This window comes from Falco rusticolus, chromosome 7 (genome assembly GCF_015220075.1).
Source record: "Falco rusticolus isolate bFalRus1 chromosome 7, bFalRus1.pri, whole genome shotgun sequence".
In the NCBI taxonomy this organism is placed as follows: Eukaryota; Metazoa; Chordata; class Aves; order Falconiformes; family Falconidae; genus Falco; species Falco rusticolus.
In genome coordinates this window covers 16,801,728-16,825,961 of record NC_051193.1, presented here as the reverse complement: position 1 = coordinate 16,825,961, position 24,234 = coordinate 16,801,728, and the positions used below count along the sequence as shown (strand labels likewise).

At 38.1% G+C, this 24,234-nt stretch overlaps 1 protein-coding gene across 1 annotated transcript in view; it reads left to right on the top strand.

Annotated features, from left to right (window-relative positions):
* The first annotated feature begins 23 nt into the window (after positions 1–23).
* The window catches only part of MYO5C (myosin VC), a 38,630-nt gene continuing 14,419 nt past the window's right edge, over positions 24–24,234 (top strand). Inside the window, exons 1-29 of the mRNA XM_037394712.1 lie at positions 24–131; positions 3,732–3,842; positions 4,782–4,947; positions 5,234–5,378; positions 5,789–5,945; positions 6,508–6,651; positions 7,555–7,636; positions 8,221–8,328; positions 8,847–8,953; positions 9,575–9,840; positions 10,278–10,359; positions 10,704–10,844; positions 11,977–12,102; positions 12,712–12,795; positions 13,706–13,840; positions 14,200–14,297; positions 15,803–15,889; positions 15,976–16,087; positions 17,017–17,228; positions 17,922–18,087; positions 18,489–18,635; positions 19,238–19,402; positions 19,624–19,717; positions 20,292–20,355; positions 21,540–21,720; positions 22,316–22,409; positions 23,283–23,346; positions 23,422–23,502; positions 23,870–24,050. Of these exons, the coding sequence (XP_037250609.1) occupies positions 105–131; positions 3,732–3,842; positions 4,782–4,947; positions 5,234–5,378; positions 5,789–5,945; positions 6,508–6,651; positions 7,555–7,636; positions 8,221–8,328; positions 8,847–8,953; positions 9,575–9,840; positions 10,278–10,359; positions 10,704–10,844; positions 11,977–12,102; positions 12,712–12,795; positions 13,706–13,840; positions 14,200–14,297; positions 15,803–15,889; positions 15,976–16,087; positions 17,017–17,228; positions 17,922–18,087; positions 18,489–18,635; positions 19,238–19,402; positions 19,624–19,717; positions 20,292–20,355; positions 21,540–21,720; positions 22,316–22,409; positions 23,283–23,346; positions 23,422–23,502; positions 23,870–24,050 (3,627 nt within the window). The 5' untranslated portion in view covers positions 24–104. The remainder of the gene's footprint in view (positions 132–3,731; positions 3,843–4,781; positions 4,948–5,233; positions 5,379–5,788; positions 5,946–6,507; positions 6,652–7,554; positions 7,637–8,220; positions 8,329–8,846; positions 8,954–9,574; positions 9,841–10,277; positions 10,360–10,703; positions 10,845–11,976; positions 12,103–12,711; positions 12,796–13,705; positions 13,841–14,199; positions 14,298–15,802; positions 15,890–15,975; positions 16,088–17,016; positions 17,229–17,921; positions 18,088–18,488; positions 18,636–19,237; positions 19,403–19,623; positions 19,718–20,291; positions 20,356–21,539; positions 21,721–22,315; positions 22,410–23,282; positions 23,347–23,421; positions 23,503–23,869; positions 24,051–24,234) is intronic.

Below are 24,234 nucleotides of genomic sequence, written 5' to 3'. Positions count from 1 at the left end.
GGTGGCCGGGGGCGGGCCGCGGTGCCGCGGCCACCTGCCCCCCGCGGAACCGGCCGCAGCACGCCTGTCCCCGCGGGCGGCCAGCGCGGCCGCAGCTCTGCCCCATGGCGCTGGCTGAGCTCTACACGCAGGTGAGCGGGGCGGGGGGCGCGCCTGAGGGGAGGCGGGGGGCGGCCCTGAGGGGAGGCGGGGGCCGCGCCTGAGGGGAGGCGGGGGGCGGCCCTGAGGGGAGGCGGGGGCGGCCCTGAGGGGAGGCGGGGGGCGCGCCTGAGGGGAGGCGAGGGGCGGCCCTGAGGGGAGGCGGGGGCGCGCCTGAGGGGAGGCGGGGGGCGCGCCTGAGGGGAGGCGGGGGCGCGCCTGAGGGGAGGCGGGGGGCGCTCTCCCGCGCCCCTGAGGGGCGGTGGCCGCCCCGTGAGGGAGAGGCGAAGGGGGGAGCGGTCCGGGCCGGTAATGCTAGGCTGGCCGGGGCGGTCGGTGCTTTCTGGGGCCGCGGCTTCAGCGCTCTCTGTGGGGCCACCGGTGCCACGGAGCGGGATGGCTGGTGTGGGCCTGGCGGAGGGCCCGCGTCCACGGCACCGGGCAGCTGAGCCAGGCACACCTGCGGGGCCGGGACGTCCCGGGGCTTCGCGGGCAAGTGCTGCTGCCTTTTGAGGAAAACACTTCTTTTTGGAGACTTTTGGCCTTCAGGTGTAGGTCCCTGATGTGCTAGCCAGCGATTAGGCAATCTTAAAAGTTTAACAGCACGGCCCTGGCCACTTAATGGCGGAGTGCTGGCTCTTTTTGCTATGCAAATATTGGGTACGTTGGGCAGAACTTGGCACTAAAGCAAAGATTCTGCCTCCTTACTGTGGCTGCTGTATTTTTTTTTCTTCACAATTTCCCCCAATTTTCCTGTAGTCACCGGAGTGTTGTGATGTATAATTTCTTTGCTTAGCTTTCAATAACAAAAATAACACGCATCTATTACTAATTTATAAGCCCGTAGCTCCTCTATTGTGAAAGCAGCTGCCATAATGCACCCCTGTCCAGCCCGGTGCTGCCATGGTGTGTGCTCATCTTGTGGGTCGATGCTACGCTCAGAGCAGCTGGAAGAGCAAATGCATTTTTTAAAAAAAAGCAGGAATAATATTGAGGCAGGTGAAGGGGAGGAAGGAGCATGGGTGTAACTGGATACGAAACGAGCAAACTTTTCTGTTTACTTGTGAGGCAGGGCTTGGAGAAGGCGGACTTCAGCCAGCTGGGCACATTTGCCAACGGAGGCTCCTGGAACGGCAGGGACCTTTTCTAAAGAATCAGTACTTCCATCACGCGCTTCTTCCTCCCTTTCTTGCCCGTGACCTAGTGCAGTTCGCTTTCTTATGTGGGAACGCACTGTGTGCCCCTGAGGCTATTTGACGGTGATATTCTTGGCTCACATAGAATAATGGCAGATAAAGAATTGAGTTTAACAGCTGTGAATCAATAAGTATTTTTTAGAAACCAGGAAATCAGCGTAGTGTAGGAATGACACAAAAGTTAATTTATACTTTGATACACACGGAAAAAGCAAAAACCAATTTAATTTAGCCATGCCTTTCATTTGCCTATTAAATGGTATTTGTGAGGCTGGGGTTTTCTCCCTTTGATCGGATAGATGGGTCCTAGTGCTTTGGGGTTGTTTAGAAAAGGTCTTTGTGATTTTGGATAGTGGGTGAAAAAATGCCATCGTGCTGAAGGCACCAGCAAAGAGGTATGAAAGCAGCTGCGGTTTTGGTTAGTGTTTATCACCTGATGCACATGCCAGGTTGACCAGAAAAGTCAGTCTCCAGCCTCAGAGATACTGAAAACTGAACTGGAGAGGTCACTGAGGAACCCAAGCTAACTTGCAGGACATCCCTGTGAAAGTCCCTCTTATGCTAAATTGTTTGGTGTTGGTCCTCAGAGTTGAGAAAGCTGGGTTGAAGTGCAGTGCAGTTTGTAGGGACCACTGTAGGCACCCACCATTGGTCGTGTGTTCAGTAGGGTTCTCAGGGGGGAGACCCTCATGTTCTGAGGATCTGCTGGAGCTTCCAGGGCTTCCTCCAAATTAGAGAGGAAAAAAGTCATTTGTGCCAGAAACAACAGTTGCAACACCAGAATGAGAAGGTATACAGTCCTCCAGGGTATCTGTGGGTGTGCTAATGCTGCAGGAAGTCCTTGACTAATGTTAGTTTTTCAAGTGATCAGGTGCAGAGGTTCTCATGGGTTTATTTAAACACGGTTTCAACTGACTATGAATATAGCTAGGGTAGGGTAATCAAATTAAGTGCTCTGGCTGTCAAACCAGAAAGATGCTGAAAGATTATATGGCATGGTTGCTTGTGCAAGTAGGGTGAAATGGTTCTGTGCTCTCTAGTGTTCCTTTATCACAAATTAGAAGAGAGATGGCCCGTAAGAAACTCAGTATTAGCATGTACTGGTGATTTTCAGGCTTTTTTTTCTGACATCACTGCCCTTCCTCCTGTCCCCCTCTTACATCCAAATATAGTCTTCAATGTTATTTTCACTGCCATCTCAGGTACACACTATATGATATTAAAGTACTTTGCACCAAGATTTAAGGAAGGTGGTGATGTGTCAGAAATGGTCTTAAATTGCAAATCCCTGAACAGAAGTGATTTAGATGTCACTAAAAATAGTGTCTATTAATGCATAGTTGATGCATTAGGAAGGCTTTTAGGGATGCTGCCACTTTGTTAAACCCTGGCAGGATGAGGACACACTCATCAGTGAAGAAATTCCTGACTTCCTGAGGCTGCCAGCTGTGTTATGTCCTCTTAAGGAATGCTGTTTCCTATAGCTTCTAAGGTGTTTCCTATAGTTCCTAGGGCAGAGCATTTAAATATGTTGCTAATGCTTCAGCATTTCAGTTTCACTGTAAAGAATTAGGTGGTTCAAACAGCATCATTTATATTCAAACTTTTATGTTTCACAAGGCTAGAGGTAACTATGTTGTCTTGATTCTTCAAATACCTAAAAGCAAATTTCAATTCATCTGCTTCTATTGGAAGTAAGTGCTTTTAGGAAGCATGTTTTCTTCCTGAGGCAGAGCTAAAGTACCTTGCTGGGTCTGAGCTCAGCTGAGCTAGCTGATTGCTTGTGAAGGAAGAAACCTGCCAGTAGTGTTTGAAGTTCACTCTAGAACAGAGAATATGACTGGAGGTTGCATTCCAGTCCCATTAAATGAAAGGTATATGTGCAGCATCTTTCTTGCATATACATCTGTGCCTATGATAAAATGCCTTCTTATTCTATACTTGAATTCAGGGAAGTGATTGTCTAAATTCTAGTGAACAAGATGCTTTCTCTGGTACTTGCTCATTTGAAATCAGGGCTCTGCCTTACTTAAGTGGTTTTTATTCTCTTTGTTCAGTGTTAGAGGGTTTGAAGAGCCTGGCCCTCATTCACTATCCTGCACGCTGTGTTGTTCTGCAGACTTTACACTAAACAGTAAAGCTGTTAAAATTAAAAGGAGCAGATTGAGCATGTCTGAGCTTAGTGAGTCCGCCCTCATTTTTTTTTTTTCTTTCATGAAGAATAACTAAAACACAAAAATACAGCCCGCTGGACAGAGCTAATAATAATCCCAAAAAGTCCTGGCGTCCACTTCAGCTTTTAAGTTCTACTCAACATTTGAAAACTATTTTTTTTGTGCTAATCTGGTATTACAATAATAGCTAAACTAACTATTATCTTTTTTTTTTCTGTTGTAGTACAATAGGGTTTGGATCCCTCATAAAGAAGAAGTTTGGCAGTCTGCAGAAATCACAAAAAACTACAAAGCTGGAGACAGTTTTCTCCATGTGCAATTGGAAGATGGAACTGTAAGGAGAAAAGCCCTAATTACTGTGGGGTTTGCTGAGATATGACAGAAGCGCAGGACTCACCATTATGAGATCTAAATTACTTGTCTGTATTTTCTTTTGTGTGAACCCTGCAGTGACCAGAATTTTATCATGTTAAAATTCATACAGTAAATAGCCGTTACCTAAAAATATGAAGAGTGTAATTCTATTATCTGTGTAACATTAGTGTAGAGCATGTACCTTGAAGATCACTTCACTTTTGAAACAAGCACTGAAACTCATCTTAAGTGGAAGTAAATCAGAAGTGCAAGGCAAACATAGTTATTTCTCAGAGCTAGCTGTTGCTTTTTTTTTCCTGAAGTTGTTGCTTTTTTTCCTGAAGTTGTTGCTTTGTGTAAGATCTGCAAATTATAGTATCCAAGTTCTTTACAGATTTAATATTTTGAAAACAGTATTTCTGCATTTCAGCATTCCTGTTCTGTAAAGACAAGTATTAAATGTACAATTACATGGATTTTGAAATTGAAAGAAATAGAAGTGAGTTTTAAACTTTGTGTAAAGAAAACTGAAGGGTTGCAGGTAAGGATAGTTTTAGAGCTGACTGAAGATCTGACCATGTGTTTACTTTTGTCGAGTTGCAGCTGGTCTGCCATTTTCATCTGTACTTGAAACACGCAAATGTTCGGAGAGCTAAATCCATTTCCAGTTTTTACAGATTACAGTACAAAAAATTGTAAATAAAGAGAATATAGCTTTCTTTTTCATAAACAACGAAGAGCTCCATCTTACTTTCATGACCTCCAAGTACCCTAAGCTCACTGGGATGTATGCAGCTGAGGGAATGCAAGATGAGACAGGGCTTCATCAACGCCATAACTTCATGCAAAGTTAGAAATCAGTTTGTTTTTATGCAAACATAATGTCTTTTATGATATTTTAATTAATTTTTGTTGACAGGAACTGAATTACCTTGTTGATCCAGATGCTTTGCCACCCCTACGAAATCCTGACATACTTGTTGGTGAAAATGATCTCACTGCGCTTAGTTATCTCCATGAACCGGCTGTTCTACACAATCTTAAAGTTCGCTTTGTGGAGTCTAAGCTTATCTACACCTACAGTGGTAAGCAAAGTAAAATGCAAGGTTAAAAAAAAATTCTTAAAATAAATAAAAAGAAGAAATCTTGAGTTACTTTGCAATTTGATGCAAGTAATGTTTTCCTCAAGTACATTTTAACTCATTCAAGTTAAATCAGTTTTGTATGAGTGTAGCCTGGTTTGTTGAGCAGGATCTCCTACCTAGTTGAGAAAATGTTATTGCTTTGTATCAGTTTAACTGCTGTTGCTGAAAACTGGAATTTCATTGAACTAACCTATGTTTTATTTTTGTTTTGCACTCTTGGTTGTAGGAATAATTTTGGTTGCAGTAAACCCCTATAAACAGTTGCCAATATATGGAGATGCTATTATCCATGCATATAGTGGGCAAAACATGGGGGACATGGATCCACATATATTTGCCGTGGCAGAAGAAGCATACAAGCAAATGGCAAGGTTCAGTATGTAGTTTAATGTCCATAAATAACACTTGAAGTCTCGTAGAAGTCAATGTTAATTCTCATTTAATTTATCTGTGTATGTACCACTGGCTGTTGAGAATATCTTTGAATGGGTAGGTTAACTAGAGGAGGAGTAATTCCTCAACCAGCTGAGGGATTTCTAGAACTCATAACTATTTTCATTATTGATGAGGGGCAAAACACTGTCTTGGCTGAGTGACTAGCAACGACAGCAGCCTAGAGGTCACAGCCTAAGAGGAGTAAGGGAAGAGCAAGTGAAAGATGGAACTGATACGAGAGTTGATCACAGCTGTGTTTTTCATATTTTTTTCCTGTATGTAATTCTTACATTTATGCATGCAATTTTAGACATTTGATTTAAACTGTCTGATTATTTGGTTTTAGAAATAACAAAAATCAGTCTATTATAGTCAGTGGAGAATCAGGAGCGGGAAAGACTGTGTCTGCAAGATACACTATGAGATACTTTGCCACTGTGAGTAAGTCAAGCAGCAATGCACATGTGGAGGATAAAGTATTGGCATCCAATCCAATAACTGAGGTAAGTTTTGGAGAGTATTTCTCAAGCCTGTGCTCATCAAGGAAAGAATTCAGAGAGCTGCTGGGAGTCTTTGGTTGAAATCTTTAGGGATGTTTTAGCTGGCTGAGTTAGATATCTAGATTAGAAGTTTAGCCTCTGAATGTTACTGATGGAAAGAGGTGCTCAGCTTCAGGAGCACCTGGTTCTGCCTGATTTACCACTGGCCCTTTGGAGGCACTAGTTTGTCTCCAGAGTTTTATGTGACCACATACTGTTAATTAGATGATGAGAAAACAATATTGAACAAGTTCTTTGTTTGTTTTTATTAATTGGAATAGGAACTGGTTAAGGTTCCTTATGGTGGGAGAACATACTTTCTTTCTCTAATTCTCAGTTTATATAATGTTATGCTATTTGACTTGAGGCTTACCTTCAAATTTGGGCCTAAAAGTTTGAGTCCCACAGCTGAGATTGATCCTTGAGCACCTTTGATTTTAGGAACTTGTAGCTGTGTCATGTTTTGACAAAGTTATTCTTATGAAAGATGCAAGTAAAACAAATTCGAAGTTTTTAATTTTTGTAGGCTATCGGCAATGCAAAAACTACACGGAATGATAATAGCAGTCGATTTGGAAAATACACTGAAATCAGTTTTGATCAGAGTTACCAAATCATTGGAGCTAACATGAGAACGTACCTGCTTGAGAAATCCAGAGTTGTATTCCAGGTGGGTAAAATAAAAACAGTCAGTATCAGTGTAGCTACTAATGTACTATCCTTACTAGTTTCATATAGAAAATGTTATGTGACGTTCCAAATAGTATGTCTAATCAAGATTTGATTTATTTTTCATAGGAGCTAATCTTATTCCATGGTCGTCTTTATGTTAAGTGGAGAATGTGTCTCAGGGATCATTCCATGCAATAAGCGCAAGAAGCATTTGAGCAATCTGTGACTTTCAGTCACAATAGTAACACGTGCCAATTGTACCTGGAAGGGAACAGTGTATGTGGGGCAGAGAGAGTCTGGGTAAAAACCTGGCTGAAAATTGCTAAGGCCAGGGCTTATTACGTATGACTCATTACAGCGTCAGAGCATAATCGTGATAATCTACTGAAGAAAGCATTTAATTTTATAAAACTGTTTTTACAAAGGTTTCTTTTTTAGTAATTTTGTAACTTTTTAAGTACTATGAAAAATGCTTCTGTCTGTCTGCTGCCTGAAGGGTGGTTTGGAAAGAGAGTTTTCTGAGTTACAACGGGGCTGTGTTTCAGCGGGCACTTCTACACAGTTGTTTGTGACAGTATTTGTCAGTTCTTATTAGTAGATGGTTGTTCAAGTTGAAGAATTAGAGGAACAGCCTTGGGGAAAGAACTCAGAATATTGATAGTGGAAATAAAGTATATTTGAAGTTATCACTTTCAAAGCTCTTGTTGAAGTCTAAGATGTGCCATTTTAATATTGGGCAATTTCTTTGCCAAGCTATGTTGCAGCAGAATTTACCCTTCCAAGTATCTTTATCTCTTTGCAGTAGCGTTGAGTACTGAATGTTTTTCTGATTGTTTTGTATTTGTTTTGGTTTGGGTTTTTTTTTTCTGTCTGTAATTGTATTCTTTGCTTTAATTTACAGTCAGAGAATGAGAGAAACTACCATATATTTTATCAGTTGTGTGCATCTTCTATGCTACCTGAATTTAACCATCTTAAATTGGGTAGGTCTCAAGAAAATAACCTGCTCTTCATTTTTGCAGTGCAGTATTTTGAAGATTAGATTTTCAAATGCTAGGATGTTAAGTGATTTATAGCATAAATCTCGCAGACTTACAATGGGACTTGCATTTTTGTCACTTAGCTATTACTTCTGCTTGTATTGAACTGGAGAGCAAATCCCTTGTAACTTGAATAGCGCATGATCAAGTACCCAAGCATCTTTGAAAATCTACTGTCTGTAGTGACAGATGTCATAATGACAGTTTAGGGACTTGATTTATTTATCTACAGAGAAGTTTTAATGCCATGTGGGAGAAACAGACCTTAGGTATGTTTACTCAGTCTTCATTCTTGTTTGTTTGTTAGACCAAGTATTAAGATTGCTGGAATTATGAGTACTAGTTCGTGTCGGCTTAACTGGATTAGGCGCATGGATTTCTCTCAGAAAAAGAGGACCTGCAGCTCATTGCTGAAGAGCTGTCATCTGACGGCATCTTTAATTTTCTGGTGTTGCAAGAGTCTTTAACAAGTGGCTATCCCCAGCCCCAAACTTTCCAGCATTACAAGTTTTGCTTCATATCTATAGGAAGCGCAGAAGAATTTAACTACACAAGAATGGGTGGCAGCACAGTAATAGAAGGAGTTGATGACAGAGCAAATATGGTGGAGACTCAGAAGACGTTTGCTTTACTGGGTAAATTCATGGGCATACGATTTTCAAATCTATTGAAAAGGTTGTGGGGTTTTTTTTCTGAAATGGACAAAATATTAGTTGTAATTACCAAAATAATTTCTTTCATAGCTTACCCGTTGCACTGTTGATCTGTTTTGGAAGTACTAGGCAAAAGCAAATGGCTGTTAGCAACTGGTGTTCATTGTTATTGGTCCAGATCACTAAAGGCTGGAGTCTTCTTGGCCCTTAAGCTAACATGCTGTGACAGAAATGGAATTGGAAGCTTCTTTGCCCCTATATGGCTTATGTGGATGCCAAATCAGACTTGAGCTGGCACTTGGGGAGGTATGGGAATTTATACCTAATCTCTCATCGGATCAGACAGGCAGAAAGTAGGCAGAACCAAGGCTTTGCATAGTAATTGCAGAGAGGCTATACAATCCTTGGCCACACAATGAAACAAGTAATCCAGAATTGTGCTATTTTAATTAATTGTACTGTTTCTGAGTATTTAAAATAATCAAAAATTGTTTTTTTAGGTCTGAAGGGTGATTTTCAGATGGATGTTTTTAAAATGCTGGCAGCAATCCTACACTTAGGCAATGTGGAAATAGCAGCTGTTGGAGATGAAAGATCATCTATCAGTGTAAGGAAGTAGCTCATTCAGATACCAACATTTTCTTTTATATTCTGTGCCAAAAATCCTTTAGTGGTATTTTTTCTCATATCTGGGACTCAGGCCACCATTACATCTGATATACTAAACTTGAGAGATTTCTCCATCTTCAACTGTTTAAATCCTGTTTCGTGCCCCAGTTCAGAAAGTCTGAACAAAAGGCAGAATGTGGCAAAGAGAACCCCATATCCAATTGATCCACAGCTGTTGGAAAATCCATTTGGGACTGTCCGCAGGATGCAGGATGCAGGAAACGGAGCATTATCAAAGCTGCTCAGAATCTGTCCCAGCAGACTATGCAAGTCTAAAAAGCAAGGACATCTAAACATAGGTTAAAGTAACTTTTTCTTTCAGTTTCCTAATCCAAAACATCTCATCAAGTCTAAGTTTTTCTCTCCTGTATCAGAAGCTCTCTCCAATATTATTTGCTTTATCTTTTCTTGATACTTTGCCAGACAAAGAAGTGAACAGAGCCCCTTGTCTATCTAAAAATCAGAGTCGTAGGTTGATGTCAGTGGTGCCAGGCTTTCACTGTCTAGGCAACAGTTAAACCATTAAATGTAAACTAATAGTATTTATTTATCTTCAAAGCTGGAAGATAAACATCTCAATATATTCTGCGAACTTCTGGATTTAAGCTGTGACAAAATGGCACGATGGTTGTGCCACCGAAAGATCACCACTACCTCAGAGACTGTAATAAAGCCAATGACGAGAGCTCAGGCTGTTAATGCAAGGGATGCTCTGGCAAAGAAGATCTATTCTCATTTATTTGACTTTATTGTGGAAAGAATTAACCAAGCTTTGCAGTTCCCTGGCAAACAACATACTTTTATTGGTGTTTTGGACATTTATGGGTAAGAATGTCTCTGGAAACCAATTTACTTTAAGTTCTGCCTTTTCTTTGGACTTGATAAAGAGGCACTTTTTGATTTGCGCTGCTAATGAATCTGGAGGGGTTTGTTTTACTAAAAGGGTCATAATCATGCAAGTTCTTTAGTATCCAGAGTAGTGTAAATGTTTAGCAACTATAAATAGGGGTTTTTTTGTGAATGAGATTTAAATTTAACTTTTTATATGATACTTCTAGATTTAACTCTGGATTTTTTAGCTCTCATGTCTGGTAACGTTAACTTCTAGGGAAGTTTTGATATGCCTTAGGGTCTTCCATTTGTTTTACAGCTATTTAATTTTCTTAGAAATATTAGTATTCTTTTAAGACTTTGGAGCTATCCTACCATTTGTATTTTAATATCAAGGTTGGGGTTTTTTTCATATTTGACATGTGTTTCAGCTTTGAAACATTTGATGTGAACAGTTTTGAACAATTTTGCATCAATTATGCTAATGAAAAACTGCAGCAGCAATTTAATCTGGTATGTTCTTTGTTACAGTTCTTTACCTTATTTTATTTCATCTTTTGAGATTATCAGTAATGGATATTAGCAAATGCTCTTTGTATTTGAGTAATGGATATTTCTGGATAATGGCTATCCAGTAATAAAAAAAAATAAATTTATTTTTATATCTATACATGCATGTACATATATATAAATGAAAAATTCTTATTTTATTTTCTTACGAGACAGACATGTAGTATACTACAAAATATATAAATATTTTGTTGCTATCTTATATATACAATCACACACATGAGCACATTTTTTTAATTTTCTTCCTTAGTTGTAACCTTCCATTTTCATAATTTTCACATATCTAGCATGTCTTTAAACTTGAACAAGAGGAATATATGAAGGAAGATATCCCATGGACTTTAATAGATTTCTATGACAACCAGCCTGTCATTGACCTTATTGAAGCTAAAATGGGAATTTTAGAACTTCTGGATGAAGAGTGCTTGGTAATTTAAAAATTCTTGTATTTAGAACTCATTAAAAAACTATATAGATTTTTACAAGTTGGACTTGTAATCCATATTTAATCCTTTTAAATGGGAAGTAGAGCATTTTCCTCATAAAACAAACATTAATGTTTGCCCTCTATTTAGTAATTTTAATTATAAGCCACTTTGTCTATATTTCTCTTATAAAATTAAGAATCTAGAACTAGGTTCTTACCTAGAAGCTAACCCAGCAGCTGTATTTCCCCACTGTGAGAGTAGTGCAGTACTAGAACGGGTTAAGCAGAGGCGCAGTGGGATCCCCATCCTTGAATACTTTCAGGACTTGAGTTCAAATGGCAGCTCAGATCTAGTGTTGGTGGTAGTCTTGCTCCAAGCAGGAATTTGGACTACCTAGTCTCCAGATGTCTCTTCCACCACTATTTCTACAATTTGTTTATTCCATGAATCACTAATTTTGATACAAAAAAAGCAGTCCTCCTTTCCCTTTTTTATAGGTTCTTTTTGAATGCATCAAACCTACATCTTTGCTTTTTCTTTTTCAGTCTTACGTTTTTTCCTTTGTGCCGTCTCCTGTCTGTAGCAATTCCTGAACCTGTATTTTTTTCTTCTACATACATGTAGTTCCTTAGACTTCCAAACCTATTGAAGTAGCTTTGTCAGTGAAAAGCAGGGCAGGGTGAGGTGAGCCCTGTTAGAATGGTCTCTAAAAGGTGTTTTGGTGGTATTAGCAAATTGTACTTCTCAGAATCCAAACCATGGAGTAATATGGGAGAAATTAGGGAATATTCCCTAACTCATTAACTTATCTGTTACTGTTCTCACTAGCATTCTCAGGGCTCAAATTGTCCCTGATTGCAGGTAGCATCCTCTCAGGACAAAATGATTTATGACTCAACAGAGAATTAGCTCTAGTCAGCAAATTTATGCATTAATGTGACCTTCTTTTTAAGAAGTATTTGCTTCACAGAGCCACTGGCTAGTCTGAAAAGACAAAAAATGGTTGTTTTCAAGCCTCATAACTCACCGAAGCTGCTTTATTCAGACAGTATTTATTGATAGTAAGTGTTTTTGCTGCTTTTAACAGTCCAAAAGAGTTTTGCTAAAGAGGTTGCCCTTGTCATTTTTACAGTTACCTCATGGAACAGATGAAAACTGGCTTCAAAAGCTATATAATAATTTTGTCAATAAAAATGCACTCTTTGAAAAGCCGAGGATGTCAAACACTTCTTTCATCATTCAACACTTTGCTGATAAGGTAAAGTGTAAACAGCCCAGTGTTATTTCACCGTTTCTAGCAGTAGCTCATTCAGAAAAGAAATAAACTTAGGAAATAGAGAAAATATTAACCACACTTGTTTAGAACTCCTATAAAATTGATCTTCAATGTATAGTACTATTTATTTATTCGCAATACTGCCAGTAACATGCCATTTAAACATAAGAAGTGCTTAACATAATGAATTTGGGAGTATAAAAATAAATCATAAAGAGGCAGAAAAAGTGTACAATGCAAAAAGAATATAGTTAAGATTGTAGTCTGTACACATTTTAGCCTCAGTTATTTTACATTTCAAATGTAATGGTATGTGGATTTGAAACCATAGAATAATGAAGAGAGAAGGAAAGAAATCCCTAATGAAGACAGGAGGAAATTGCAGCTGATAGTGGATTCTGAGTTTGTCCTACTTCTAAATTTACAGTATGCATGTATGTATGTATGCCATAATGAAACTGTAAAAAGCAGAGTTTCAGCCAGCATGTTTAAGGCTAATAAAGAGCTGTTGGCCACCACAGCTGAGAGAGTATTGTTTTGCTAACTGTTCATATATTGCTGAAAAGTTAATGATTTCACCTTTTTGCACAGGTAGAATATAAATGTGAGGGATTTCTGGAAAAAAACAGAGATACAGTGCGTGAAGTATTGATAGAAATCTTGAAAGAGAGCAAGGTTTGTGAACTATCAGTAATGATTTATTTTCTAATACCTGATTTTACTGGAATTGATTCAGATCTGATTTTTATTTGTTTTGATAAAAAGATTTTTTTTAAATTAGGTTGAGTCCATTAGTTCAGTCTTAATTTTTATTAATATTCTACAAGTGTGTATTTTTAATGTCAAAATAACATACAAGGTAGAAAAACACAGTATTCAACTTTTTCATATATGTGCATTTACTTTGCTAGTAGTTTGGTGGGTTTTTTCCTTAATATCTTCCTTGAAGATCATTTTGGAATCCTTGTAACTGAACAATTCACTTTATCATTAATTTTTTTTGTTAGTTATTAATGTAGCTTTAATAGGTAGTTTATCATTAACAGCTGCCTTTGTTTATTCTTCAAAAGAGATTAAGAGAATGCCAGGGCAGGGAAAAATTCAGATGTCTTGTATGTGCCTGCCACTTCCCATCTGCTTGAAGGCTCTGTCCCTTTCAAATCTACAGCCTTGAGACTTCAGGATTACTATTAAGAAGCTATTTTAATCTGACCAACCCCCATATTCTTAATCTAAATTAAATATTGTGAAAAAATAACCTTAAGTGGTCTTATTTTTAACTCTGGTCTGTATTTGTGTCCATGTTTGCTCATACTGAAATAGCTTTTTCAGGCCTGCTTAACAGTTGTGGAGTTTTGTCTGTGAAATGTGTAAGTGCTTCACAATAGATGCAGAATTGTTGCAGCTGTTTCTTCAATTGTTATTTGTCTGTGGCTTAAAGATCCGGTTCCAAGTCCTGCAATACCTGGTCTAAGCATTAAGGTGGATGAGTTTTGCATTTTACGTTACAGTAAATGTAATTTTTATTTAAATGTTACTACAGTCCCACAGTATTTATCTGTGATTTTTTTCACCACACTTTTAGTTTCATCTGTTTGAAAATTTTTTTCAAGACAACCCCGTGTCCAGTTTGCCTTTCAGTTCAACTATAAGCATCAAATCTGCAAGACCTGTTCTCAAGTCACCTAACAAACAACTCCGAATGACTGTTGGCAGCAAGGTACTACATAAACGTTCTATTTTGTGATGCTCGTACTCTCAGGGAGGTGTACTGGGCAGTCTGAGACTATGGTACTGTGTTCTGTTACTATTCACGGGGGACTATCCAGTTTTCAGTACAGCAAGAGCCAAGCCACAGTGCAGTGCTCCAGCTCTGGGTGTAAGTAGGTGTGTTTGTTTGTTTGTTTGTTTTCTATATAGGAGACTGTTAGGTACAGCAGGACTGTTAAATTTCCTGCATTTAAGGTAATTTCCCAGTGTCCAGCCAAAACCTAACAAATAATTAAAAATCTAAGATTTGACTTTTTACTTGGCTGTAAATGTTTCATTAGCAAAACTGTTATGTCTGATATTTTTTAGTTCCGGAGTTCTTTGTCTTTACTTATGGTGACACTCAATGCAACCACCCCTCATTATGTACGATGCATAAAGCCAAATGATGAGAAGTTGCCTTTTGAGTAAGTATGTTAGTGGTGTTGAGCTGTTATATTACCTTAAAATTAAGAGAGTATTTTTCTATTTCACAGTAGCTGCACATCAACAAGCTAAATTCTTATTATTGAACAACTTCCCATACAGAACATACTTTTCCTTTCAAGATGGTCGAAGTAAAAAAAGTACTGTCATCTTACAAAAATGGAATAATTCTGTAATAGTTATTGATACCTTAATAATTCCTAATATCCTAAATTTTTTCAAGTTGGATATTAGTGTTTATGTATTTGTCATAACATTTTCTGGGGAAAGGTTGTCCTTTGGTTTAAGCTGATGGATATTTTACATGGGTGTTTGCTCTTGTAGAGTCTAGATTAGCACCAATTCTTATTTATGGAATGAAGCCACTGCTATTTTCTTTGTAAACTTCCCTTTTGTCCACACGAATATTTAGAAGAGCTTCAGAAGTTGGAAAAGGTGTGAGCAGTGTTGAACATAGCCTTGGCTTTTCCCACACAATTTCTTATCATTTTAATCTTATAATGCAATCATATGTGACGGATAATTTGCACAATTCCTATGAACAGCTTGATAACCACCAACATGTAAGTAAAAGTTAACTGTGATGCAGCTATTGGTCTATTTTGTGGGCAGACCTGTGGAAGCACTCTAGTTTCAGTTATACACCTTTCAGCTGGATAGTAGTGTACTGACAAATGAAATAAAAGCTTTTGTCATATCTGAGTGGGAGGGAAGAGGCAAACTTTGATTCTAAATTAAATTTTTAAAGTGTGTTACCTAATTTTTCTGAAGCCAGACAAAATCTGTCCATGCAAAACATGTTACAAATGGCAATGTTTCACTATCAGTACAGTGAGACCTCGTTATTCTGTGTGATAGCAGTGAGGGGGAAAATAGCCTGGCTAATTTAAAAACATGTCTGAATTAGACTAGAAGAGCATATCTTAAGTTTGTGAAAGAACAACAGTCGTCTGTCAGCCATGGGGATCTCTTAGCTAGTACTGGATCAACACTGTAGCGCAGTGCTCTGTGGGCATATCATCACTGGTCCAGATTTGGCAAGAGTCTTTCCACGCCTTGTGTTAATAATCTTGAACTCAGATTTTCGTGAGTAAATCTTGGTTTATTCATAGTCAGTGTGCTAAAAGGTACCTAGACAGAATTTCTTGTCAATAGACTGCTGAGGGAATTTATTTTGTGTATGTTTTGTGCTGAGAGTGGCATGATTCTTTGTCACATGCTGATATGAACTGTCAAGATAAATATTGAAAGGAAACAGGACTTTTCATAAGAGAGAAATAAACACAGCCTTCCTTTTGTTTGAGGAAGAAAAAGAAACCTCAGATACTTCCTATCCCATATTAAAAAAAAAAAAGAAGACACCATAATAAAAGTAGGGAGCCCTGCATCCTATGGGCAGAAATAGAAATGCAGCTAGTAGAATGGCTCTAACTATTACAGCATGCAAAACCCAGCAAAAATGTAAAATATAACTCTGCTTTTTTAGGTTTGATTCAAAGAGAGTTGCTCAGCAACTGCGAGCGTGTGGTGTTTTGGAAACTATTCGAATTAGTGCGCAGAGCTACCCATCCAGGTAGGGATAGCAGTGGGCCTCCGTGTTTCAAAAAGTACTTGGATGTCTCTTAAATAAGTTACATTTGCTAACTCTTAATTTTCCAGGTGGACTTACATTGAGTTTTTCAGCCGTTACAGCATTCTTATGACACAGCAGGAACTCTCTATAAATGATAAAAAACAGATTTGCAAGATTGTTTTGCAGCGGCTAATCCAGGTTAGTTTGTCTGTACTGACCCACTGTGTAGCGTAGCATCTGTTATTAATAAAGGTCTCTTTTGCCAAGAGTGGTGTCTCACTCCTCAAATAGGAAAGATACTTACATTATTGCTGTCTTTCCTGAGTTAGTGCGTGGCACATCAGCTTGTGAGTCAATAGCCTTGTGTTGTGACCAGTCATGATGTGGCCATGGACCCGTGATTTGACTGCTCTGTGCTTAGTATCTTCACTTGTAAAATAGAAGATGCTCTACAGTAAGCAGTAAATGATACACGTTTATCAAGTATTAGAATTTTACACACACAAAAGGGCTTTTTATGGTGGAATGCAGCATATTGGAGAACTGTTCTAAAATGTGCTATTTTGCATATTGCTATTTGTTAGACAAGGCTGTAGTGACAAGGCTGGTCCAAGTTCAAGCCAGTGATTCGAGTCAGTGTGTCAGTACTGACTGGGTTCAGACTCAGGAGTGTGTAAGGCTACACACAGGCATACTTGCAGTATAGCTCTGGCACAGGCCAAGGGTGGGAGCCTGAGCTTAAAAGCAGCTTCTCCCCTGGGTTTTTGCTCACACAGCTCTCTGATTCAAGGCCAGACATGCGCACCAAAAGGTAGTGTTGAGCCCAAGGAACCAGGCTTGCAGGAGGGGGTGAAGAGGTTGCTTTCAAGGCCTTGATGGTAAGTCCAGGTCCTCGCTTTAATGAGACCACCAGGGTGCGATTTTTGGATGTAATTCTCTGGTTCTTTTCTGCTAAGTGGATTTTCCCCCCATATACTCCTATCTACAAAGAAGGCAGAGAGGATATTCTTACTTAGCAAGATCATGTCATTTCAGAAGAGCTTGCCTGAAGTGACAATTTATAAAAGGAAGAGAGTGGTCTACAATCATAAACTGAAAGTTTATATGCTTATTGTTTTCTTTTTCAGGATCATAGCCAGTATCAGTTTGGGAGAACAAAGATTTTCTTCAGAGCAGGACAGGTTGCCTACTTAGAGAAACTGCGATCAGATAAACTGAGACATGCATGCATTACGATCCAAAAGAGTGTTCGAGGCTGGCTGCAGCGGAAGAAATTCCTTTGCATAAAACAAGCAGCTATTATAATACAGCAGTATTTCCGGGGGCAGCGGACTGTACGGTACTTTTGACTGCTAAATGAATTTGTGGTTAAGGCATGCCTGAAAGGATATAGAAGGTCAAACTAATGCTCAACACTAATTTGAAGTGTAATTTTTAGGAAAGACCAATTCAGATTGTATTTCCATTTCCTTTTCATTGTAATTATGGACTTGAAAATGTTCAAGTTTTTCAGCTGATACGAAGAAAGTACTCTAGCAGATTTCAAATATTGTCTGCCAGATTCCTGAGAGGTCTGTCTACCTGTAAGCTCAGTCCGTAGCTAATGGTGCGTGACCCAGTTATTGGCTTGGGCTTACTACTTAGCATCAGAGCCAGAGAAGAAATCAGGTAGCAGAAAGGAAAAGCAATTTAATTTACAAGAGTCTTCAAATTAGTGTGTACAAATTATTACAAGGAATTATGCAGCAGAGAAACTGCACCAGTCGTTCACAGAGCAGACTGAGAGGAAGATGGCTCTATGTAGGCTTTGAAATTTTCAGAAAGACACCATCAAAACAATTGCTTGTGGAATGAATTTCAAAGGTGGTGGACAATTCCCTCTCACTTTGATTGAAGAAAAAGCTCTATTTTAGATAGTGGATGCCTGTTTTCAGTATCTTCTGGGTTTTTTGTGTGTGATGTGACTGACAGAGGGAATGTGCAAGGGAAATCTGATGTGACCTAAGTAAACTTTATTGTCTTTTGAATTAAGGCAAGCTATAACTGCAAGAACTCTGAAGCAAACATGGGCAGCTATAATTATTCAGAAATACTGTCGGGGTTACCTAGTCCGTAGACTTTGCCAGCTCATCCGTGTGGCTGCTGTAACAATTCAAGCTTATACAAGAGGATTTCTAGCAAGAAAAACATATCGGAAGGTACAGCCTATCAAAAATTTTATTTCATTAACTGGAAACAGCTACTGCTCTGTAAGAAAGATGGAGACAAGGGCAGTGATCCCTAATACTTTATCTTTTGTGGGTCTGGTTCTCATATCTTCTACTCTATTTTTATATTGTTACAATAAAAATACTGATACACAGTAGCTTAGATATAATCTTGGGGCTACTGAGAGTTCTGTCTGATTAATACTTGATGCAGATCATTAATGTGATTACCACAGTGGTTCAAATGTGTCTGCTGTCTGGGTATTACAGTATCTTGATACTTCCGTGAGAAGCTTTGTCATTACTAGTGCATGTAGATTCACAGAAAGTTATAATGGATGCTGATTGAGCTATAGATAATGGCAGACAGATATTAATGTTTTATTTTAAAGATGCTTGAAGAGCACAAGGCTGTGATCCTTCAGAAATACGCCCGTGCGTGGCTTGCCAGGCGCAGATTTCAAAATATTCGGCGGTTTGTAGTGAACATCCAGCTTTCATACAGAGTTCAGCAACTGCAGAAAAAGATAGAAGAACAGGTGAGAGATACCAGTCAGTTTATGATTTTAACTAATTTTTTTATCATATCTGTTTTATTCAGAGCTCTCCTGTTGACTAGAGTCTTTAGTGAATTACAATATCCGTACTTTACTTGACAAGACAGGAGAATATGTAAGGGATATGGTCTTTAATGTAAACCACTACTATCCTTCCTACATCTAGGGCAGGAAGAATAATCTAGAGTATCCTTATATTTTTGGGTTAGTTGTGGCAACAAGAAGAGTCTGCAATAAATTTTATATTTTTACTGTTTCTTAAGTAGGCCATTCAATCTCTGGATGGGGTTACTTGTATTGGGATGAAGGATGTGTGAGGTACTGCTCTGGTACAACATATTTGGTAACTTCTGGGAATTCCATATTATGTTTATTTTGCAGCTTATTTTTGAGAGCCATACCAGCCAAATCATCTTTAAGATGGTAGCTTTAGTCTAATTGGTGGAAATAATCCTTGGTTGGAATAATTATGACTGATACAGGATGGTGCGCAGAAATAGGTCAGGTGTTTCCTTCAAAAATCTATTAAAGAGTTTCAGGTGTGCATTATTCTGTTTTCTTTTAACCTGTCTTACTCACTGTAGAGTAGAGAAAATCATGGTTTGCTGGAACGATTGACCAGTCTGGCTTCAAGTCATATGAATGACATGGATACTATTCAGAAACTCGAATTAGATCTTGAAAAGTTAGCTGCTCAAAAGAGAGCATATGAAGAGAAAGGGAAAAAATATAAAGAGGACAGTGAACAGGTAAATTTTAATTACTGTCTGGGTTCCTTTTTTTTTGCTTAAATATTTTTTTCAGCCACTAGATTTATCCAATGAATGACTCGAGAGTTACTAAGTAACTTTGCTTTCCTGGGGCAGGGTGGGGGAAGGAAGGGAGTCAGTATATGTTTGTTAGACCTTCTGTGACCGATTTCTTTCTCCTTTTGTAATTTATATATTATTCTTGCTCTTTATGTCTACAGAAAATCTTAAAACTTGAGAATCAGAATAAAGAATTACAAGAACAGAAAGACACCTTAGAAATAAAGCTCCAAGCAAAAACTGAGGAAATGAAAGGTACAACAACCAAAAGGAGATTTAAAGGAGTTATAGTGGGGTAAAGTTGTAAACTCAGGTTTTATGTAAAGGTCAATGACTTTTGTTCTAATAAAAGCAATATAAATGCTGAATTCACAGTAAATTTAAAGTTGATCCTAAGCTTCTCTTGCTTAGAATGTGTAACGCAAATGCTTTTAATTTAATCATTAAATTAACGTTGTTCTTTGAGTAGCAAAATCTCTTCTCCTGTTATGTTTCCTTTCTCGTGCACATGCATTCCTTCGAAGTGATGCTTTGTCCTTGATTCCTTTAATATACTGCTTTTAAGAATCTTAATTTCAAAGGACATGCTTAGCACATGAGATCAAGTATACTTTAGACAAGTAACACTTCGGTGTTTCAGAACCTTTTTATTCTATAGCTTTACTAGTAAAATTTACTGTGATAATTTTTGGCACTTGAGAGAGTTGTTTCAGCCTTAAAATACCTTAGAATTTAATTACTAAAACCAAACTTCTCGTTGTGGTCATACTGTTCTAATAAATGTACATAATTGCATGGAAGTTTCAAATATTGAAATATTTTTTGACAGAGAAAATGGACGACCTCACAAAGCAGCTCTTCAATGATGTACAAAAAGAAGAAAATCAAAGAATGTATGGAATCTGAATTTTATTGCTTTGAAACAGCATTCATTTTTTCTCTTGCCCTGCCTTTCTTTCTCCTGCTGTAAATGTATTATGCTCACATCACTTATGAATCTGTCAGTGTTCTTGAACGTTAATGCTAGTACTGAAGTACTTCGTACAGTTGAGGAAAAGCACATGCTTGTTTGCGGGTCGGCTATGTGCAGGAAATTATGTTATAGACCTGAGATGTTATTGCTTTTGCAGTTTCCTGTCTTTTCATGTGTCTTTCTGAGAATTGAAAGGCAGCCCTGATAATAATGGTTTCTTTGGAAATAAACTCGGAATTCAGTCAGGACTGAAAGAGCAGTTGTACCAGTCAGAATTCCTGTGAAGTGAATACTAAAGGGAAGAATTGAAACATTCATCTTGAAGGAAAGGCAGTGTTTGTAAAGGCCACTTGGTTAAAAATGTAGGGGAAAACCTCCCCGCACCCCCCCACCCCTTTTTTTTAAATTTCATTTGCAGTATTTAAATCCTATTATTTAGCAATAAATGGCTGTTGCTTTGCTTATCTTAGATTAAAGACAGAGAAGTTTAGGTACTAGATAAATGCTGTTCTTTGAAGGGTGAAGGGTGCAGTCAGTCCTTCCTGAGGGTTGGAAGCCATGTGATATTTCAGCTCAGTCTGATTTCAGCTGCAAATAACTTCAAACCATACTAACAGGACTTTTTTGCTAGTTTTTTTCTGCTTTGCCCATGAACTGTATTATGTTGGAAGCTGGTCCATTCTAGCAGGGATTAGTAGAAAATGGAAAACTTCCTGCATTGTTTTACGGAGAAGGATACAGGGCCTTCTGTTGCTGTGTCCTCCTTCAGTAAGTGACTGTGACCATAAATGTAGCAGAAAGCTGCTCAGGTAGGCCAGCTCTCAGGGAGTTAGAGAATTAGCCTTTAAGCTGAAAAACCTCAGTTTTGTCTTGAATCCAGTCTCAATATCTGAAAGATGTAGCGGAGTCCAGGGACATTTTCATCCCATTATCATCCAATTTGTAGATTGATTCTGAGGGTGTAGGATAGCATTTTTTAAGTATTTATGGTTCATTTACGTTCTCTTCAGTGAAACATGTCCTTCAAATTAAAACAAAACCAAAGCCCACTCTTTCATGTATGAATGTAGGAAAATTAAACCACATTTTTGTTGCCTTGTTTAGGTTACTTGAGAAAAATTTCCAAAATCAGAAGCAGGACTATGAAAAGGAAATTGAATTGCTCAAGGGAGAAATTAAGATTCTGAAAGAAGAAAAAACTCAGCTACAACATCAAATTCAGCAAGAAATCGTCATTCAGGATGGCTTGAAAATGGAAGTAGGACAACTTACAAAACTAGCACAGGTACAGTATGACACGTTTCATTTTGGAGTCTTTGCTAGATAAAGCAAATAGAGAATGTGGGTGTTCTATTTATAAATTATCTTCACTAATTTTTTTTTCTCCAGTGCATATTTAGAAGAATTTGTAGTTAATAAGCTGTATTTGATACACCACTGTGTTGCACTGTTTGCATATAGTACACAACATGAGTAAGTTACTGCTCACAAAAATAAGTGCACATTTTGAAGAGTAATTGTGCCTGAATATTTATACATTTAAATGTGTGGATCTCTTTTTCTTCCCTTTTTTCCAAAAAAATATTAGTTTCTCAGTTGTTTTTTTTTCCATAAATTTAGCTTATAAATGGCCTGAAAATAGTACTTTTATGTAAAGTCACATTTTTTTCTCTGAGTCAATTCCATGACAGAGACACAAGTTTTCACTACATCACATTACTCTCCTCTGATGCTTGAGAACCAAATGCTTTAAAAAAAACACATTTTAAACCTTTTACCATATGAACTTGTTATTAATTATCATTATCTTTATGATGTAACTGATACTCAGCCCTTGTCATTCCCTCCTTGTCTCGGTCTATAATTTTTGTCTGATTCAGAAAATACCCGAGTTGCAAAAGGAAATTGAACTGCTGCAGACACAAAAATTGGATGTTGAGAAGCAGGCCCAGTCACAGAAGCGAGAACTGAGGGGTAAGCTACATACTAGATAATTCAGGAACTTACCGAGTACAGTGTGAAACAGGCCAGTTTAAATTGACTTTTTTCATGTTAGCTTTGACAAAAACCCATTTCTCTTTCCCATCCTGTAGGGATTTCATTCTGTTCCTACCTTTACTTACAACGGGGGATGGGAGGGGGGGGGATGGGACACACAACGGACAACCCCCAACAGGTGAGTTTTACAAAGTGATCACTGAATACTGAGATCTAGGGTACCTATTTGAAGAAATTCTGATTTCAGACATTTCTCCTTTGTGTTTCAAAGTCAATGCTAATAATTTAAACTTCACTTAGAATCTAACAAGTAGCTTGTAGAGATCCAAGATAATGGAAACAATACATTATCTTGCTTTCATTCATCCTATCTTTAGCCTTAGGTCCAAGAAATGTCAAATATGCTTAAATAAGTTGCTGAGTTAGGTTCGCTTCGGGAAAAGGTACTTAATAAGAAGCACTATTGTTGTGTACTTTGTTCAATGCTAATGCTGTCATAGGGCAAACCTGTGTCTGCAGTATTTAATGTAGTAACCTAGCACTAGATGACAAATCATTTCTTCAACTCTAGCAGTTGTCCAGATACAGAACAGAAAGATTTAACTTTGCACTGGAGGTCTGATGTGTTAAGAAAAAATATATTGGTGGTATGCCTATCTAGTGCACCTTACATGTCCAGAAGTAGAACCAAGTCCCTCATTATATTCTTGTAGTACTCAGTAAATCTGATTTACCAGGAAAGAACCTTGTAGATTTAGGAATAGGTTGGTTTGATTTTTTTATAATCAAACTTAACTTGAAATATGGGGGGAAAATTGTTCATGTAACAAATTTTTTGTTTTTTTCCAGAAAAGATGTCAGAAGTTACAAAACAGCTTCTTGAAAGTTATGATTTTGAAGATGTACGAAGCAGGTAATTTTGTTCTGAGGTCTCTTTAAAAAAGCTTAAGAAGTACATTTTGTTCATCTGTACTGCCTTATATTTTAGACTCTCTACAGATGACTTGGAACACTTAAATGAGGATGGAGAAGTGTGGTTTGCTTACGAGGGCTTGAAAAAAGCTACAAGGTTAGTTCAGTTCTTCAGTGTTTTCATAACTCCAAGCTGTGATCTAGAAGATAAACAGAAAGATCAGTAACTGATTTGACAGTGCAGTACTGAACGTCTGTTTAAGAAAGGAACAATACTGGCTGAGCAGCTTAAAATCAGTTTAACAAACTTCTAAGTCAGTGAGGTAAGTGAGTATGTGTGCAGTTGGGGAAATGTGTTTCATCTGAGATATGCATAACTTTCAACTCCTTTAATGCACAGGTGGTATTACAGAATGTCTACATGTTATCCATGATACTTTGTTTCCACTTTGTATTAAGCCTGACCCATCGCATCAAGATTGTACTACATCTGCCATGTTCTTTCTCCCTTTTTTTTTTAACAGAGTATTGGAAAGTCATTTCCAGTCTCAAAAAGAAATATACGAAAAAGAGATTGAAGGTTTGAACTTTAAAGTTGAACATCTTAGCCAGGATATTAATCATCTACAAAAATTATTTCGAGAGGAAAATGACATAAATGATGGTATTCGACTTGAAGTTAGCAGGCTAACTTCAGAAAACCTGGTAAGATCAAGGTGTAGTAAAGCAAAGTATGTTTTTGTTACTTTAGTAATACAATCCAAATGTGTTTCTGGCACAAAACCCTCAAAATCTTGTAGTATGGTCATGTCCTTGAAATCTCAAGCCTTGAACAGAGATGGCCATCTAAGATTGCACATAATAGAATCACAGGATCATTTAGGTTGGA